Source organism: Solea senegalensis, linkage group LG2, assembly GCF_019176455.1.
Source record: "Solea senegalensis isolate Sse05_10M linkage group LG2, IFAPA_SoseM_1, whole genome shotgun sequence".
NCBI lineage: Eukaryota > Metazoa > Chordata > Actinopteri > Pleuronectiformes > Soleidae > Solea > Solea senegalensis.
Window position 1 is genome coordinate 16473498 of NC_058022.1, and position 19049 is coordinate 16492546.

Genomic DNA, 19049 nt, shown 5'->3' on the forward strand with positions numbered 1-19049 from the left:
CTCATTTCCCTGTGAGCTCACTTGAGATCGTGGGACAGTTTTGGAGCCGTGTGACATCACGTCCACGCATGACACAGTGAACAGAAAGCAGGACTAAGAGACGATGTGCGCCTATTACACTCAAGCTAAATTTAATTAAATACAATTCGAAAATACCATTCCTAAAGTATATGATGTTAATCTTTTAATTCAATAGGTTAATCAAAATATAAACCCACAGATAGTCTGTCAGGGGTCTGCAACCTGTGGCTCTAGAGCCCCATGTGGCTCTTCAGCCCTTCTGGCTCCTTGTAGCGTTGAAGAAAAAACATGTTTATTTTTCTCTTATTTCCGTGTTTTTCGCCCTTTTATTTATGAGTCGAAGGTCATAAATAAAAGTGTCATGATATGTTATGCATCACATCCAATGTCTATGTCAATGTCTATATTGAAAAACCTCCCAGAAAGCCATTCCCGACACTTCAATAAAGTGATGTGTACATGAAGAAGTATACAATTGGAGTCCTGGCCATCTTTGGATTCAGGCAGGTTTTCAAAAGCACAAACTACATAAAATCCATATATTGTTTTATTTAATTTCAAAGTAGTAGTAGTAGTTTTCTGCACTTTATAATAGGTTGGGGTATAAACAGCAATGAAATGTCAACAGTTTTTATTTTGTAGTTCTTAAATTTCAGTTCTTTAAATATAGTATATGTATCAACAAAACCTTTATTCATGATATCATCTTCTTTTTAAGGTTTTTTTGCAGCTCCAGATTAATTTTATTTGGGTGGAGAAGAGACAAAAAATATATATGGCGATGTAGATTTTTTTCTTTTTTCTTTTTTCTAAATTTGAATGAATAATGACTATAATGTGATCAGTGTAACACGTGTGTGTGACAGCAGCCCTGCAGAGGGTGTCCTTCCTTGTTAGACTCAAATCCTCTATTTTGTTTTTCCTCTCAAGGAAAAAACTAAACCGACTTCTGAGACTGACTGACCGGAACATCTGTGCCGGGGAATAACATGAACTTCACGCTTGATGCGGTGAGGTATGAAGAAATGTAGAAGAGGAGGATACACGTGATTGAAACCGGTCAAGTGCTGTGTCGGTGTGTCGGAGGGAGACCGTGTGATGGAGTGTTTGTTTTCAGGTAAGAGCGTTCCTCTCTGCAGGGAATATGACGCTCAGTTTCTGTTTGTGTGTACGGCGGTTAAATAAATGCTATATTCTGACTTGCGGCGCTTTCTGGGAACCAAAAGTGGCAAAGTGTGCGCGCGGCGCCGCGTGTTTCTGGCCACAGTGGACGCCGCCTGGTCGGTGACTTCAGTCTGTTAAAACACGTTTCATTACAGACGTTTCCATCACGTTGAGAGCAGACAGGTGGGGATGCAGACAGACAGACAGGCAGACAGACGTCTGGTCACCTGTGGATTCGTAGTGACTCTAGTGAGATTGTATGAGTCTGTAGAGTGATTATGTCTTCTGTGTAGAAAACATTATATATACAGCTTTAGCTCCATCACAGTGATGAACAAAAGTCCAAATGTTTTTTATGGGTGTATCTGGTCCTAATTTACAACAAAATGTATCCAACTTTGTTTCTTTGCCTCCTTGATGACACGTCGAGCCTTAGCTCTAATTCTCTTATACTCAATAGCATAACTCTCTAACAGATGTTTTCTGTATAGGCCCTGTTTCTAGCTGCCGGACTGCAAAGTTACATTCTTCGGTCCATCATGGAACCACTGATCCTCTAACTTTTGTCTTAGGAATATTCTGGACTGCAGCTAACCACTCATCTACCTCTTTCTCACTGTATATTGAACACATTATTATATTCATGCATGTAGCTATAGTTACTATGTAAAGGTAATACTTGTACACAGTAGTCATAACTACTGCGTACCCTTTAAAGTGCCAGTGTGTAAGAATTAGTGAGAAAGGTTCATTCACATTTTGAAGCCTTTAGGTATACAATTTAACCGGTGCCATGTCACTTTATCAGTGACAGTCGCTGGTCTTTGAAACAGGGGAAGATCATTTCAGGCCCAGTGATTTACAATTCTTGCATGACTTCTGCAAGTGAACAACTAGAACAAGGAAGCACAGTAATTACAGTAACAGTATTGAAATGTAAATACAACACAGTACATGACATTTTAGAGGGAGCTGTGCTTCCCTTGCTGTCTTAGAGCTATCGCCACTGCAGTTTATGTAACAGGAAGTTCACAGACAACCTCTGAAACCCGGCTCCTATTGGATGACACTAGCTGTCAATCACAATGGCGTCCACTCGTATGTGCTGTGCGTTATCAGACCATGAACTCCTCAAAAAAAAATGTTTACAGACATTATCAATCAAGTGAGAAGTAGACACATTTTCTACTCAGAATTTAAATTTTACTTTTAAATTGAGTTCTTATAGCAACCAGCAGAATCACCCCCCGGAGGATAAATGTGGCCTACATCCTACCTTAGCCTACCTCCTACCTTGGGCATAACTTTATGACAACCTGCCGAACATTATGCTGGTCCCCCTTTTGCTGACAAAACAGCCCTGACTTGTCTAGGCATGGACTCCACCAGACCCCTGAAGGTGTCCTGTGGTATCTGACACCAAGATGTTAGCAGCAGATCCTTTAAGTCCCGTAAGTTGCTAGGTGGTGGAGCCTCCATGGACTGGACTTGTTTGTCCAGCTCATCCCACAGATGCTCGATTGGATTGACATCTGGGGAATTTGGAGGCCAAATCAACACCTCAAACTCGTTGTTGTGCTTCTCAAACCATTCCTGAAAAATGTTTGCTTTGTGGCACGGTGCATTATCCTGCTGAGGCCTAAGCCATCAGGGAATACCGTTTCCATGAAAGGGTGTACCTGGTCTGCAACAGTGCTTAGTTGGGTGGTTCATGTCAAAGTAACATGGATGGCTGGACCCAAGGTTTCCCAGCAGGACATTACCCAAAGCATCACATGCACATGATGCAAGTTACATTGCTCCGTATTCCAGTTGCTCACGTGCCCATTGTTGGCACTTTCAGTGGTGTACAGGGGTCAGCACGGTCACCCTGACTGGGTTTGATGCAACAAATTGTGATTCACTGTGTATTCTGACATCTTTCTATCAGAACCAGCATGAACTCTTACTGCAATTTTAGCCAGCCTTGGCTCCTAACGTGCATCAATGAGCCCTGACGCTGTTACCAGTTCACCACTGTTCCTTCCTTGGACCATTTTTGAAAGATACAGACCGAGAACGTCCCACAACAGCTGCAGTTTTGGAGATGCTCTGACCCAGTCGACCCAGTCGACCCAGTCTTCTTGTCAAACTCACTCAAATCCTTACACTTGCCCATTTTTCCTGCTTCTAACACTTTGAGGAGAAAATGTTCACCTTGCTGCCTAACAGGTGCCATGATGAAGAAATAATAAGTGTTATTCACTTCACTAATCATTATGATCTAATGTTATGCCTCATCGTGTCTATTTTATACAAGAGTGTCAGGGAACCGCAGTGGCCTTCATATAACAGAAAGAATGCCATTCTTCTTCATTTGCTTGATAAGCTGCCAGGGTTATGAAACCCAAATGACCAAGCGATTAAACAAACATCTATGAGTAGTATATTCAGTCTCCGACAATAAACCCTCCTTAATGTAAAACAATAGACCTTTCACATTGGAATTAACTAATATTTCCAGCGTTGTCAAAACAGACGAACCAAATGCTTGTCTTTCTAAACACCTCCACAAGTGAAACAAGGAGTTTTCAGTTGGTTACAATTTACAACAAACAAATTCTACACAAGAAACCTTTTGATGAACCCCACCCATTCAATTCTCTCTCACACAATCACTTGTACAACAGTCATGTGATTCATATCAAACAAACATTAGGTGTAAGTGTGCTTTATGTGGGCTGGCCGTTGGATTTAGTTACCTTAAGACAGTGGTTCTCTATTATTTTCTGTCAAGTACTGCCTTAAGACAAGGCTCAATCTGTTCTTTTAGTTCTTGTAGAAAAAAGAAAAGAAAAAGGCAAAGGTTATTTTTTATTAAAATGTATTGTTGCATCTTCATGTCTTCTTCTGGATATGTCAAGGACACATGTTTCAAAACCATCCATGTGTATGTGTTCATATATGTTCTTGTCAGCGCTCTTCAATATGTCACAAAGGCACATACACACACATGTGTATATAGTCCAACAAGCAAAGCACTGCTGTAACAGCAGGGGAGAGGATTATTGTAGAGATCATTATGTGCTTAGACATCTTGAGCGGCGTTAAAGGAAACTGGCACATACTATCCCCACATTTTTAAATCCGCAATTTCCATCAGTATTTGTCAAATTATGACACAGTTGGGCCGTTATTAGCACAGTTATAATAGCTACTGTAAACGGTATGATGTCTGAGGCGTGGGAAAAATCGGATTGCTGCCCTTTGTACAGTATATAACGTATATACTGTAAATGTGGCTTTGGCAGCTTGTGCTAAGCCATAACGATGCTGCTGCGCACTTTATTGCACCACATGCCGTGGCCTCATAAATACCACATGTAATGACAAGAATGTGGACAACTTCAATGGTTTGGTGCCACTTCTCCTCTGCGCTGTCATCAGTGACTTGCTAAAAGAGACATCCGTTTATTTCCCAGGTCATTTTTAGTATTAGTCACAGCTGACAGCATGTGTCAGCCTTGTGTGTCATACAGTATAAGCCTGGTCCTGGGGACCCACTGCCCTTCATGTTTTAGATGTTTCCCTGCTCCGACACACCGGATTCGAATGGTCAGCTCGTTATCAAGCTCTGCAGAAGCCTGATAACGACCCAGTCAGGTGTGTTGGATGTTATGTCTTTCTCTGAGTGTGGCAAAAACCATAGAGGTGAAAACCTATGCGTTAAAAAAAAATCCACTTGATAATAAGAAAATCTGCTCAAGTCTGTGAATCACACTGTCGTGTTTTTAGATGATGTTTTTTTCTATCGTCAGTTAAAAGTGTAAAATCACAGTTACAGTGCTAGATAGATGATAGATATTTATGAAGCTAATTTCATGCATGTGGCAGCACAATGTGCTTTACGAAGAAATATAATTTAAAATAATTGACATTAGTGCAGGTGATGTTTGATTAGTCAGGTCGGTGCAGCAGTGTGCACTCTCATTGTCTTTCAATATTGTCACAGGATTCCTGTGTCTTATATCCCCTCAGTTTATAGCCGTGCTGTGACACAGTACATATGCAGTATTTGTGCAACATGTTGGCTTGTGTGCACAAAATGAAATGTACTTAAACATGTGTATTGAGTTTAGCGATGCGTCATCTTAGAAAACTACACATAGAGGATACTGATCACAGATCATCACACAAGTGAAAAAAAACCCCAGCATAATTACAAAAAGCCCAGATTTGATCATATCTGCAGCAGTTTTACTGACACATTGCCAGGTATTGTTTTCTTTTTACAGTTACCAAGTTACAGTGGGATTAATGTGGCTCAGATGCATTCACTGTGTTGTAACAAGACGGATACATTGTGGGAAATTCATCCTTAAATTTATACTGTACATAAACAAAAAATAAATGTCTGTATGTCAGCCATTTATCACTTTAATTTGGCATTCATTAGACAAGGTCTACATGTTCTAATGCACAAAATAGGCAATGATACACACTATTTTAGTGCCTTTCCACTTCGCTCTTTGCCCGCCTCGCTAACAAGCCACTCTGCTATGATTGGTCAGCTGGACCTCTTTGGCACATGTGTCTGAAATATCACAACCCTTTTACAGAGACTTACTGATCTCTGCTCTTGTTATCTCAGTTCCTAATAATTCTTTGTTGATTTAACTGGCTGTTGCAGCTGTAAACGTTAATGTGAAGTAAGTCAGAGTGAAATCAAATAAATATCAGGGGTCATGATGGGATGACAACACCGCAAAGCATCTCCATGTGGATAAATCACCTCACAGTAAAGCTGGAGGTGTACTATTGCCCTGTGACTGAACCTTGACCGCAGGTAACCCCCCTCCCACCTGTCATCTGTGGAATTGCTCACAGCTCTCTCTCTCTCTCTCTCTCTCTCCCTCCCTCCCTCTCTCTCTCGCTCTCTGCTGTAGTGTGCATGTCTTTACATGCCCAGAAACACCAGGGAGAGGGAGGAGACTAAAACCAACCACACACACAAAAAAAAGAAACAAGAAAAACCAGAGAGCATGTGAGAGAGCGAGAGCGAGAGAATGATAGAGACAGGCGTGAGATATGAATGGAGGTTTGGAAAGAGCTCAGGGCGTGGGAAACAAAAGGAAAATTAAATTTTAAAGCCGCAGTTCAGGATTGATGCAGAAGTGGGACAGAAACTGAGAGGTGGGAGGACTGTAGCTGTAACTGAAAGACGACTCAAGCAGGGGAAGGGTGAGATGCAGTGTCAAATATATGAGAGAGAAAAAAACATGCTGTCACTCAGTCCCTCTCCTGACTCATTCCTTGTCTCTCTCTCCTTCTGATTTTTGATAGAATGGCTGCATGATCGGCAGGAGAAGCGTAATGAATGGTGGTAACCATGGATCCTCTTCCTCGCGTTTCCCTTTCAAGATTAAGATCACAGCACAAAGATCAAGCCAGATGAAGAAAGTGATAAGGTGACCTGCTGGCTGATTTGACTCTCGTTCTCAGCGTTACACCTCAGGACCTGCAGAGGATGGACAACAACTTGTAATAATTCCCTGGTGCAACACTTTCAGGAACTACCTTTGTGATTAAATACCTGAGGCACTGCCTGGATTTCTCATGAACCAGAGACAGCAGCTGCCAGCTGAAGCTCAACCTTAAAGTCCAACTGGAGGACTATGGGAGGTAGAGTTCAGAGAGGTGTGTCGTCCAAAAGATGTCAGGTCACCAGGAGCAAATGAGTAGCAATGGATTTGACAGCAGCGCCAGCTTGCTCCAGGGCCGGCGTTTCTTCTGCCGGGAATGGGCCCTGGAGAAGCTGCGGCACTGCCTGGACGCCCGCTCTGTGCCGGGACAACCACCGGGGCTGCTGGTAATGGGGGGCCCTGGTGCTGGAAAGACAGCCTTCTGTACTGAGGTAGTGTGGCCCACCTCGAAGGCAGGACTGGCAGTCGGGCTGGCACCACGCTGCCTGGCCTCACACTTCTGCCAAAGGGAGGACCAGAGGAGTGTGGTCCTGTGGAGGTTCATCCTGGGCTTGGTGGAGCAGCTGAGGGCCTCGCCTCTCCTCTCTCCTGGGTACAGAGAGATCCTCAACAGCCCGTCTGTGTCGTCTGCTCTCGAGCCTCTCACCTGTCAGAGAGACCCTGATGATGCATTCAAGAGGTTTGTAAAAAAAAACAAAAAAAAAGTGAGACTGAGATGGCTCAGTATTGTTAAGAGGAGAATTCTTTATACCACCTGATTTGATGAAAATGTCTACGGTTGTCAAATCACATCAAGAATTATCATCAATTTTCCCATTGTGGGACTAATAAGGGATTATCTTATCCTATATGAGAGGGAGTAGAAAGTTGCCAAAAGGTAACAAGCATCTCATCAGGGTGCTCTGCGTGTGTGTGCATGTTAGAGAGCGCAGCTCATTCTCAGCTTAACAAGGTCAAATCTGTGTGTGGTGTCACATACTGTAAATAGCGATTTTGTTCTTCACGTTACTGTTGAGGAAGGATGAACAAAGTTAGACATGTCAGCAGTTATCAGATTAAGATGTCCGTGTAAACAACCTGCAGAAAACCTGTGCTACAAGTCTCCGGTGTTTTGTAAATAGTTTTAAAGTGTGATTGTTGTGACTCAAAACAAACGAGTCATTGCCATTAAATTGGGTGAAAAATAGGTGTAAACCCCCTTTTTTATAGTGTTCAGATTTATTCTATTGAAACCATATTTCAAATAGTTCATTTAATAAACTTAACATTGACTAGAAATAGCAAAATATGATCTTTCTTTTTCTAAATCTTAAAATGCATTCATCAAATATTTGCAATGTTGCATCAGTGTGATACAGTACTACTAAACATACAGTACAACACAAACTTTGGAATCCATATTACTTTCTCATAGACGCCAAAGGTGATTTGTGTTCAACTGTTCTTGCAAAACCCCTCACATGACTAAAGGTGTGTGAAAAATAGTTCATTAATAGCATTTTCAAAATACACCTGTAACAAAAATTATATTTAAATGTCAATATCAATGCTATCAATAAAGTATAGTTGTCACTCTAAATAGATTTCAGAGTGACCAAGTACAAAAGAGCTGTGGGAAAAAAGCCCATAAAAGCTTCACGGCTGCATCTATTTTGTATGTAAATGGAGGTGATTCTGTGCAGGTGTTTTGACTGTTAACTCTAAACATTTCTCAGACTGTAAATGCAAATTTTGTTTTCCCATGAGCAAAGCAAAGTGAAGCCGGGACAGTCACAAGACAAGACTGTCAGTAGCCATTCTTCTTCTTTGTAAATTTATTTATCCTCTCATAATGCAGACCATTCACAGCGCACACAATGGGCCTGTAGACTGAGTGAATGCTACAGTGTTATTTACGGCACAACGTCCTTTCAGAGAGCGAGAGGGAGAGAGAGAGAAAAGAACAAAGAGGTTCAAAAAAGTAAAAAGCATCCTGTACCCTGGTGACCGTCTCAGCACCAGTCAGCGAGGTCACTCTCCTCTCAGGGACTTTTTCCACTCTCTCCTGGTGTGTTTACTCTGCGATGAGTCTGAGCACTTTTACACCCCTCCTGTGTTTGCCCTCCTCTGGTGTGAAGTACCAAGCAGGATTCCACATTCCCCTCAGATTGGCTTACAGCCAGCAGTTGTTTGTGCTTGGAGTTTGTGTTAGAGAGAGACAGAGAGAGACGGAGAGAGAGAGAGAGAGAGAGAGCGTGGCTGCGGGCGGAAAACTGCCATGTGAGAATGGCTGTCGACAAACTGATGAAACATGAGCTTCAATTGGCAGTAAAAATGACATGCATAACATTACATACCTGGAACCAACTTGTGGCTCAGTGTTGTCAAGTAGTCTAGTCTTGTACCATGATGTGCTGCTGCTTCTTCCTTCTGGAAGTGAATCCTAAATAACGTTAAGGATTGGATAACAGTCTTTTTCTGTTGTTGGACCACATCACCAACATCACATTAATATAGTTTACACTTTGTTTGTTTAAAATTGTTTGAGAATTGACAGATCTGCACAGGATTTAAGTAGTGGTGAAATGTCACTGCAGAGATACAACCTACAAATTATTGTTCATGTGAATGAGTCCTGTTACAGCTGAGGGTCAAAGATCACACAAACACACACATACACACACATACATTCCTTGTCCAGGACAATATGAGCTGAAAAAGCCTGAAGCAACAATAAAACTTTCATTGCTTCCTTCGCCGTTGCTCTTATCAGATGACTAAACAGCACGCAGGTATGATAAGCTTGTTTTAACCCAGATTTACAGTAGCTTTCACCCTACGTATGGTTTCATTTTCCATTCAATTGCAGAGTATGTCCATCGATTAAGTCAAGGTTACTATGTGTAATGAGATTATTGTGTATGATAAGATAAAGACATCCTGTATAGCTATGACTAAATAAAGTTTGAGATTTAGCAACAATGCCCCACCCCAAACATTTGCTGTTTCCAGCTTCTCAAATAAAAGTATTTAACTTCCTGTGTCTTAGGATTTCATACGTTTGGGTTTAAAACAGCTGGTCGCACAAAAAAAGCAAACTGATAGTTCATATGCTTGGTTTACCATTTACCAGAATCTAATTGGTAGGAATTGCACATTTCTGTGATGTTACCTACACATTATGTTGATATTCTGCTCTCCTCAGTGCTTTCAGTTAATGACCCTGTATTGGTCAGAGTAGCCTTATGTATTTATGGCAGATCAGCTACGTTTACATCTTGAAAGACCTCTTTCCAGTGTTGAACAGCTTTTTTTTCTATCTTGGTAGCAATATATACATAATTGTTTGCTCTGAACAGCTGTTGTTTTGCTATGATTTAAAGCTGTGTCAGTCCTGGTCCGGTTACCCACTGCCCTGAATGACGAGCTGACATCTAAAACATGTAGGGCAGTGGGTCCCCAGGACCAGGACTGACAAACACTGATTTAAGAAAACCTGTGTGAGGATGAAAGGTGACCGGAGCCTCTGGTCATTCTTAAACATAGACATTAACACTAATAACAGCACACATACACAAACACACCCTGTGTTTGCGGCAGGACTTGAGCCTCTGTGTGACCCATATTATGACAGACTGCCACAGGTTAATCACTATTTGTCACCTCTAATATAAGACCTGTCTGCATGTGTAGTTGTGAACAAATCGCACCATCAAACCGCACCTGGTAGTTACAAATATCATGATTTAACTTGTTTTGCTCTGTGGTTATTAAATGTGGTTTCTGTTTTTAGAAATGGTGATTAAGTGTCCAGATTTGTTAAGACAGGGAGAAGCTACTAAATTATAGGTGGAAAACAGAGTTGTATGGTGTAGCCACCTGTAATATCACAATTCTTCTTTAAAAACACCAGCTTTCTTTATGCAATGTTTCACATTCTCCTCACACAAGTTCACCCCAAGCCCCAAAGCAAGATTTAGAATAAAATATTAGAGTCCTAAAACCTTTTATTTTTGATACATTACTTTTCATTGTTTTAAGGTCTTGTGAAATATTGCTGAAACAACAATAATGTCAGCAATGTTAGTCATAAGAACGAAATAATGTGAAATTTTGAGTTCAAGTCTAATCATGTTTTAGTGAGGTTGGGTTTAAAGGTCAGGAAATGAATTTAGTTCTGGGAAATGAATCTTGGCCACGGTGATATTCAAGTATGCATGTGTACACATAGCTGTGTGTGTGTACCTGTATTTATTTCCCTGTTAGTACCGTTTCTGTCATAAACACTAACCTTGTCAGGACCAGGAGACCAAAACCTGTTCCTAATGACGCAGAACCTCATTTCTGATGCACTGGTTAAGTTTGGGGCTAATATTTAAATTGTGGTTAGGTTTAAGTTAGGGTCATGTTTGGTTTACGGTTAAGGATGATGTTTTTTTTAGGCTGTCCAAACAAATGGAAGTTAATAACTGTGTCCTAAGAAGAATAGCTGCACAAACCTGTGTGTGTGTGTGTGTGTGTGTGTGTGTGTGTGTGTGTGTGTGTGTGTGTGTGTGTGTGTGTGTGTGTGTGTGTGTGTGTGTGTGTGTGTGTGTGTGTGTGTGTGTGTGCGTGTGTGTGTGTGTGTGTGTGTGTGTGTAGGCATGCCCAGGGGTGGAACAGGAAATTTCAGAGGTTCCACTAACCTGAGTCACCATCAGATCACAGCAGGGTGTGGGTGCTGACAGTGCTCTTTAACAGTGTTTTAAGTCTCTGTCCAAGTAGTTTTACTGTTTTACAATGTGTTCCGGTGTTTGATCACAGGTGAAGACTTTATTGTCCCCACTAATGTTTTAGCTAAATGCAGTTGAAGATAACAGTGCTACAACACAGGGGGAGTGTCAAACTAAAGCATTATATTTTTGTCGGGCGTTTTATATACTGTTTTGAACAAACTGTAATTTTAAAAAAGCCCTAAGCGATGAGGTTGGGTTGTTTTTAAAATTTGCAATATGAAAAACAAAAGCAAGAAACAAAAGATTCTAAATGGGAAAATAGTTAATAATAGTGATAATTGTAATAAAGTTAATTCAAGGTCACTAATTTATTGGCACAATATTTGACCCACAGTTTTATTTCTTTTACAGTGTTGCTTTCAACACACTCATATTTGACACTTCCTTTGTGTGCCTTTGTCTCTCTCTTAGAGCAGTTTTGAGACCCTTATTAGACCTCCCTCCTCCTGCCCAGACTCTGATGGTGGTGGTGGACTCCCTGGATGTTGGACATGGGGTCAGTACAAGTGGTGGGAAGAGTGGCTCCATCGCAGAGCTCCTGGCCACCCATCAACACCTGCTGCCTGGGTGGCTGCTGCTGGTCTGCTCTGTCCGCCGCCACAACAAGGTTGTGTGCAAGATGTTCTCAGGTACAAAGAAAGAGTAACTTGTCCATATTAATAGTTTTCTTGAAGATATACCCTTCATGGCTAGATATAAAACATGGTACAGGTGTGGTGGAGATTAGGCAGTCAGGAGGAATCGAACCTTGAAATAACCATTTAAGAGACTTAAATAAGATGTTTTAGATCTTCTCAAATAGCCTTTTACAGTATTGCACATTCTGAGTAAAGTGTATGTTTTTTCTGTGATAACTGGTGTGACAACACATAGATCAACATTAGTGCTGGTGACCTAAGTGTTTGCATTAACAATACATTGGTTTATTGTGCAAATGCAATTGTCTTGACTGCATTTCTGATTTGTTTTGTGCAGTAGATAAATAAGCCTTGATTTTAATGTAACTGTGAGATTTTTGACTGTAATCCTGTTACTTTAAAGCTGTGACTAGAATCAGAACATTGTGTAGACCTGTTATAACTTGTTAAAACCAATGGTGTCCTCAAGAGAAATAAAGGTTGGTTAAGGTGAAGCAGGGAGAGGAGAGAATAGGCAAAATTCAAACGAGATTCCTGGAAGAATCTTAGTATTCTTGATCCATGTGTGATTTATAACCATGCGGCATCTTTCTTGTTTTGGGTGTTAAACAAAATTCAGATAATCAAATTTCACACAGTGATTATCAGTCAGAGACTGGGATAGAGGGCAAAAAATTATCCCATTTGAAAAAAAAATAACTGGCAACTTTTCTGTTTCAGGTTTCCGTAGGATTTGCCTGGATGATCTACGGAAGCCTCCACCGGTCCATGATGTGCAGCAGTACATACTCTGTCGCCTGGATGAAGAAGCAGCACTTCGCCGCCAGCTCACTCCTGACACAGCTGACATGCTGAATTTACTGCACATCAAGAGTGGCGGTTGCTTTCTCTTCCTTGAGCGTGTTCTGAATGGTGTGGCAGTTGCATTAGTGGGTCTGCGGGAGATCCGAGACATCCCTGGGACTCTCAATGGCCTCTACCTGTGGCTGTGCCAAAGACTGTTCCCCCGGGGGCTCTTCACATATGTCAGGCCCCTCCTTAATGTGCTCTTGGCTGCCCCGAGGCCCCTCACACCCCAGCAGCTGTTCAGAGCAACCTGGACTCATGACACTTTGCTCAGTCTCCAGGAGTTTCAAAACAAGCTCAGGACTCTCTCTCCTATCCTGCACGATGGCCCTGGAGGCACAAAGCTACTTTTTCATGCCAGTTTTGCTGAGTGGCTGACAGATGTCAAGTATTGCACACAGAAGTACTTGTGTAGCAGAACAGAGGGTCATAGCATGCTTGCAATGGCTTTGACTCTGCAGGGACAAGACTTGGACGTTGAGGACACTTGCCAGCTAGCCACACATTTAGTATGCTCAGGACACCACAAAGACAACCCTTCATTACTTGCACTATGGATGCTGTGGACAGGTGTGCCTGCCACTAATTCTAGTTGCAGCCAAGCCAGTGCGCTGTGTCTAAATCAGCCTCCCATTCTAGTAAGTCAGGAAGTCCTTCACCTGTTAATGAGGACTGGGCTCATATCTGCATCCCATTTTTCAGATGCCGATCCAAGTGTTAGAATACACTGTATAGCTGAAAGTGGAACTGCATTAACACAGGCAGGTGAAAGGGATGTGTCTGTGAAGAAGCTCCTAGAAAATGGGGTGTCCATAAACCAGCTACGTTCTACAAATGGGCAGGCCTTGCTTGCTAGTGCAGTACATGAGGGTTCCGCAAATGTAGTTGAACTTGTCTTGAAATACGGATATGATCCATTGATCAGTGATCATCAGGGTCAGACACCACTTTCATTGGCTTCCAGACAAGGACATGTCAGAGTGCTCTCCTTGCTCCTGGAATGGGCTAAGGGCCAGGGGCCAGAAACTGCAGCACAGATGATGGAGCATGTCGACAATGAAGGTTGGACAGCATTGCGCTCTGCAGCTTGGGGAGGACACAGCGAAGCTGTTCGTCTTCTTCTGGATGCAGGAGCAGATGTGGATGGATGTGACAGTGAGGGCCGGACTGCTCTGAGAGCTGCTGCATGGGCTGGACATGAGGAAATAGTTTTGACCCTGCTGGAATATGGGGCACAGGTTGACAAAGCTGACAGTAAGGGCCGCACTCCACTTATTGCTGCTGCATATATGGGACATCATGAAGCTGTTGAGTTATTATTGGATCATAATGCAGAAGTGGACTTAGCCGATGGGGATGGACAAACTGCTCTGTCAGTCGCTGCCCTCTGTGTCCCTACAGCAGCAGGGATAAAAGGTTATGGTGAGGTAGTTAGTCTGTTACTAGAGCGTGAAGCAGATCCAGGACACAGAGACCATGATGGCATGACACCACTGCTTCTTGCAGCCTATGAGGGCCATGATGAGGTAGTTGAACTTCTGTTAGAAGCTGGTGCTGATGTAGATGAGACTGCTGGCCCAGATGGCACTGTAGCTGCTGCAGCAGCTGTGAGTCCCCTACTGGCCGCTGCAGCAATGGGCCATATGAAGACAGTATCTCGACTGCTTTTCTGGGGAGCAGCAGTGGATGCCATTGATTGTGAGGGCAGGACAGCACTCTGCCTGGCAGCTGCAAGAGGCAGTACTGAGGTTGTCCGGGCCCTGCTGGATCGAGGACTGGACGAGAACCATAAGGATGACCTTGGCTGGACTCCGTTGCATGCTGCAGCTTGTGAAGGTCATCGGGCTGTTTGTGCTGCTTTGACAGAGCGAGGTAGCATGGCACGTGTTGGAGAGATGGACATTGAAGGACGCACCCCTCTTATACTTGCTGCCCAAGAGGGTCATTGGAGCACTGTCAGGCTGTTGTTGGATAGACGTTCTCCCATTGACCATAGGGCCTATGATGGACATTCTGCCTTGAGTGCTGCCCTTCTGGAGGGCCATACTGATGTTGCAGATCTACTTATGAGGCGAGGGGCTGATACTGATGTCCGGGATGCTGAGGGCAGGCCTCTGCTCTACCTCCTTGTGTTGGAGGGTCGTCTTGAGATGGCTACACTTCTAATAGAGAAAGGAGGGGTACCCCTTGAGTCCAGAGACTCTGAGGGTCGTACAGCTCTTCATGTGGCATCCTGGCAGGGATATGTAAAGATGGTAGACTTACTTTTAAAGCATGGTGCAAACCCTAATGCACAAGATACAGAAGGCAGACCTCCAATACATTCAGTGGCTTGGACAGGACATGCAGAAATAGGACAACATCTCCTAGAGGTAAATAGTGTCACTATAGATCTTGCTTGTCACCAGAGAGCAACCGCTCTAAGCATTGCTGCCCAGGAGGGACATGCCAATATTGTTACAATGCTTCTAGAAAGAGGTGCAAATCCCAATCACATAGACAAATATGGTCGTACTCCAGTCAAAGTGGCTGGGAAACATAGACACTTCAACATTGTCAGGCTCTTGGAGAGCTACGGAGCCAAGCCATACCAAGGACCATTGCCTAATTCTAGTACTGTCTCCCCTGCAAAGTTTTTCTCAGGCATCCCAGAGAATAATAAAAGTGAAGTCACAGCTGTTACCGCGTCCTCTTCCTTATCTTCTCCTGGCTCCACTGCAGAACGATTCCATTCAATGCAGAGTTCCCAAACCTCATCTACCTGCCACTCATTGGCTACGGTGCAGACAGTGCCAGCTGACAGCCTCAGCTTTATCCAGCAGATCCAACAACACTCACTGCCCCGCAGTCGTAGCCGTCCCTCCACCCTCCCTCCACCAGGGAGCTCAGGCATGGGCAGCCTCCATGGAAGCATCCAGAAGCATCCCAAAGGCAGCCCTCCTCCCTCTGTCTGCACAGTCACTGCCATGGTGCACAACTGCAAGTTGGCTCAGAAAGGCTTTTCAACTGGACTTGAATATCATGACAAAATTAAAGAACAAAACCCCCCCTTAATACGAGCAGACAGGACTGGCGCTGGGGGAAAATGGCACTCTGTTATGGCTTCCCTTGGGATAATGCCAGGGCAAGATAGTCCTGCAGTTTGTGCTAAAAACAGGGATAGTCCCCCTCTGGGCTACCCATACAGGTTGCAGAGCCCACGTCAAGGGGAAGCTTGGGATTCTGTACCCCAGAAAAACATTTTGTCACCAGCTTGCTACAGTTTTACCCCAGTCTTACCTTGTAGTGCCTTGCAAGAGGATGTTATGGTCACAATGACAACCACAGACCCACAACTTAATCTGAAACAGGCCATTAAATTGCAGTTTGAAGGTCCCACCAGTGCAGCTATGTACAAGAGAGAGACACCTCTGTGACTGGTGCTGAAGAACTGACAAATAATTCTAATTGTATGGATAAGAGTAAACAAGAGTCATTCATCCATCAGCATTACTAAACACTGACAGGTTTACAGAATCTAAAATCTGGAAAATTGCTTCTTTATTTTGTATTATTTAAAATTACTATATAAGGGTTTAGCCACAGAACATTTTAACACATTGATTGATAATCAATCATTAGTTGCATCCCCAATGTTGGCATTTGTTATTTTGTGGCATCAAAACAAACAATATTGTGATGGGGTTATAGCTGCAATTCCATTCAACATGTTAACTTTCTGACCTATGTGGTCATAAGTGTGCAGGGGTCAGCCACAACCACCTTCAAAATTCTGACTGTATCTTGCATGATTTTGACATTATTGTGGTTTCATAAAGTGAAAATGGCACTGTGCTATATGCTATTTCTGACAGCCAAGAAATGATCTGGTTGAACGCATTCTGATAATTCACATTATCAGCATGTACATTTCAATGACGACACGTTTGTTTTTGTCACAGTTTTTCTGGGTTCAGATGAGAGAGGAAGTGATATCTTTCTCCACCCTCTTTAGTTAACCAGGGAAACAATAAACTGAATGACATCAGTGCTTGCTTTTGCAAATTTCCGGTGACTGTTTTGTATGTTGAGCAGGGCTCTCACAGACAAGCTATTCATTTAATGCATTTTTTTATTTACTTATTCTCCAGTTGTACTCACCAGCACCAGCAGTTTGATGGGAAAACAAAGGTTGGCATATGTTTTAAATTATGTTGTGATATTAAAGATCTTTTTTGAAACTGTAAGCAATCTTGAGCTTCAGGTTTGTGGCCTTGATCTTTTCTAAAAACCCTTGTGAATTTTATATTTATTTTAAACATCTCTAAAGCACCCATTGGTCAATTTCTGACAACCAAAAACTGGCAAAAGAAAGCCTGACTCAGTGCGGGGATTATAATACAAACATCCTTGTTTACTAAACCAGCTTGGCTCATCCACAGTGTCTATGAGCAAGCAGGAAGAAGCAATGTATTGGATCATAAAAACTGAGGGTGGATGTGGGATGTTGAAATTTCAAAATCTCCAGTTCCTTATCATTTTCATTGAATGTTCTTTAATTTACAAACATTAATTAAAATGGCAAACATTCTGATAAAACTACCTCTTCTCTGTCTGCTTATTATTTCAGAAGTGTTTTTCAGTATGCAGTCTAGTAAAGCTAAATGTCATGGATTGCCTCTGATGTGGAAGCATCATGCAGAGATGTCAGTCTGGCAGCAGCCTGCTGGCAGGCACCTGGGATTATGGGACCAAGAGCTTTTGAACTGCTTTGAAACTGAATTAGGAAATAAAAGGTCACTCTGTAGACAGACACTCTTCTGGATTTCCCCAACATTTTTCTCATATGTTGTTTCTGTGAACCCTCTCAGGCGGGGTTTCTCAATCCTGGTCCTGGGGACCCACTGCCCTTGGACCGAGATTGTGGGAATACAATTTTTGAACTACATTCCCTACCTGTGCAAGTTCAGGGTTTGGTACATGTTGACTGTACACATTTATACAAGTAATTAGATCAAAAAAGGAAAAAGAAAGGAAAACTTTTTCTCGCTGACAATATGATTTTGCATTTTCTGTTTTACGTTTCATTCCATACTATACCTTGCTTAATTGTTAGCATCTGTGGCTGACGGCAATGTAAATATAGCTTTCAGCTACTCTGACTCTCCTTAAAAGTCCACAGTAGATTTAACATAATGAATGCTAAGTGCAAAAGCAAACTTGCTTGGAGTGGTGTTATATTTGTGAAGAGGATCACGTGCTCTGCCTTGTAGACATGATCCAAAACACCAGCTTCACAGAGACCTGCTGTCTATGACAGTTTAAAAGTAATTGTACATTATCTACCTCGTCATCCTCCACCAGGGGGTCGGTGCATTTCATAACGTTGTAAATTTATGTTGGGGTGTGTTGTAACCAATCATTTCCATGATTCTTCCTCTAAAGCTCAAGTCAAGTAAAGCAAAAAAATTGTGTTTTGACTTTCTATTCTAATTTATTTCTGCAAATTTGGATACGGTTGATACAATCAGAGGCTACTTTTTCTGCATACATGCAAACGGACTTCTGACAATAACGTGCAAGAGTTTACTTAAGAGTTTTGCAAGTAAAAGGGGGATCTGGGGCTTGAAAGAAATGCAAAGGAACAGGAAAAACTGAATGACAGATAGAGCGGCTGGTTTGGAAACAATGGCGGCTCACTGACTGGAGAACAATGGAGAAACAGGATACGGAGCAGCTGATAGGAAACAGGAAGATTCACTCTGCTGAGAAGGAGATGCATTTCACTGTAAAAACAAACAGCAGAATGATTCCAGACAAAAGAGAAAAAAAAGGTCTGGGGTCACTTGTAGATCTAAGATGACTGCAGCCCTCTGTTGATCTCATGCAAATCACCTCCATCTAGTGGACATGACAGGAAATATTCTCTCCCAAAGGTCATCGGGTTTTTTGACACAGAGAGAAACCAGAGAAATATTTGGTATAACAACCCAACAAGTTAAACAGTGGGCGTCCATGTGTGCCGTGCACAAATGGTCTTGAATGTGGGTTCTGGACCTGGTTTTTGAGTGAAAATTTGATGACTATTTAGTGTTTCATGTGTGCTTTTGATTTGTCAACCTGATACGATGAGTGGATCATGGGACGTAACAACAAACATAACAACAGCTTCTTCTTTTTTTATT

At 42.4% G+C, this 19049-nt stretch overlaps 1 protein-coding gene across 2 annotated transcripts; it reads left to right on the forward strand.

Moving 5' to 3' along the window:
* The first annotated feature begins 915 nt into the window (after positions 1 to 915).
* ankrd50l (ankyrin repeat domain 50-like) lies at positions 916 to 17457 on the forward strand. Of its 2 annotated transcripts, none has more exons than XM_044019912.1 (4): positions 916 to 1138; positions 6508 to 7326; positions 11813 to 12030; positions 12760 to 17457. In XM_044019912.1, the coding sequence occupies exons 2-4, from the start codon at positions 6878 to 6880 to the stop codon at positions 16299 to 16301; spliced, it is 4209 nt and encodes a 1402-aa protein (XP_043875847.1). In that variant the 5' UTR covers positions 916 to 1138; positions 6508 to 6877; the 3' UTR covers positions 16302 to 17457. The 2 variants fall into 2 exon arrangements, with proteins under 2 accessions (XP_043875847.1, XP_043875846.1); XM_044019911.1 differs by lacking the exon at positions 916 to 1138 and adding an exon at positions 6198 to 6405.
* The last annotated feature ends 1592 nt before the right edge of the window (positions 17458 to 19049 follow it).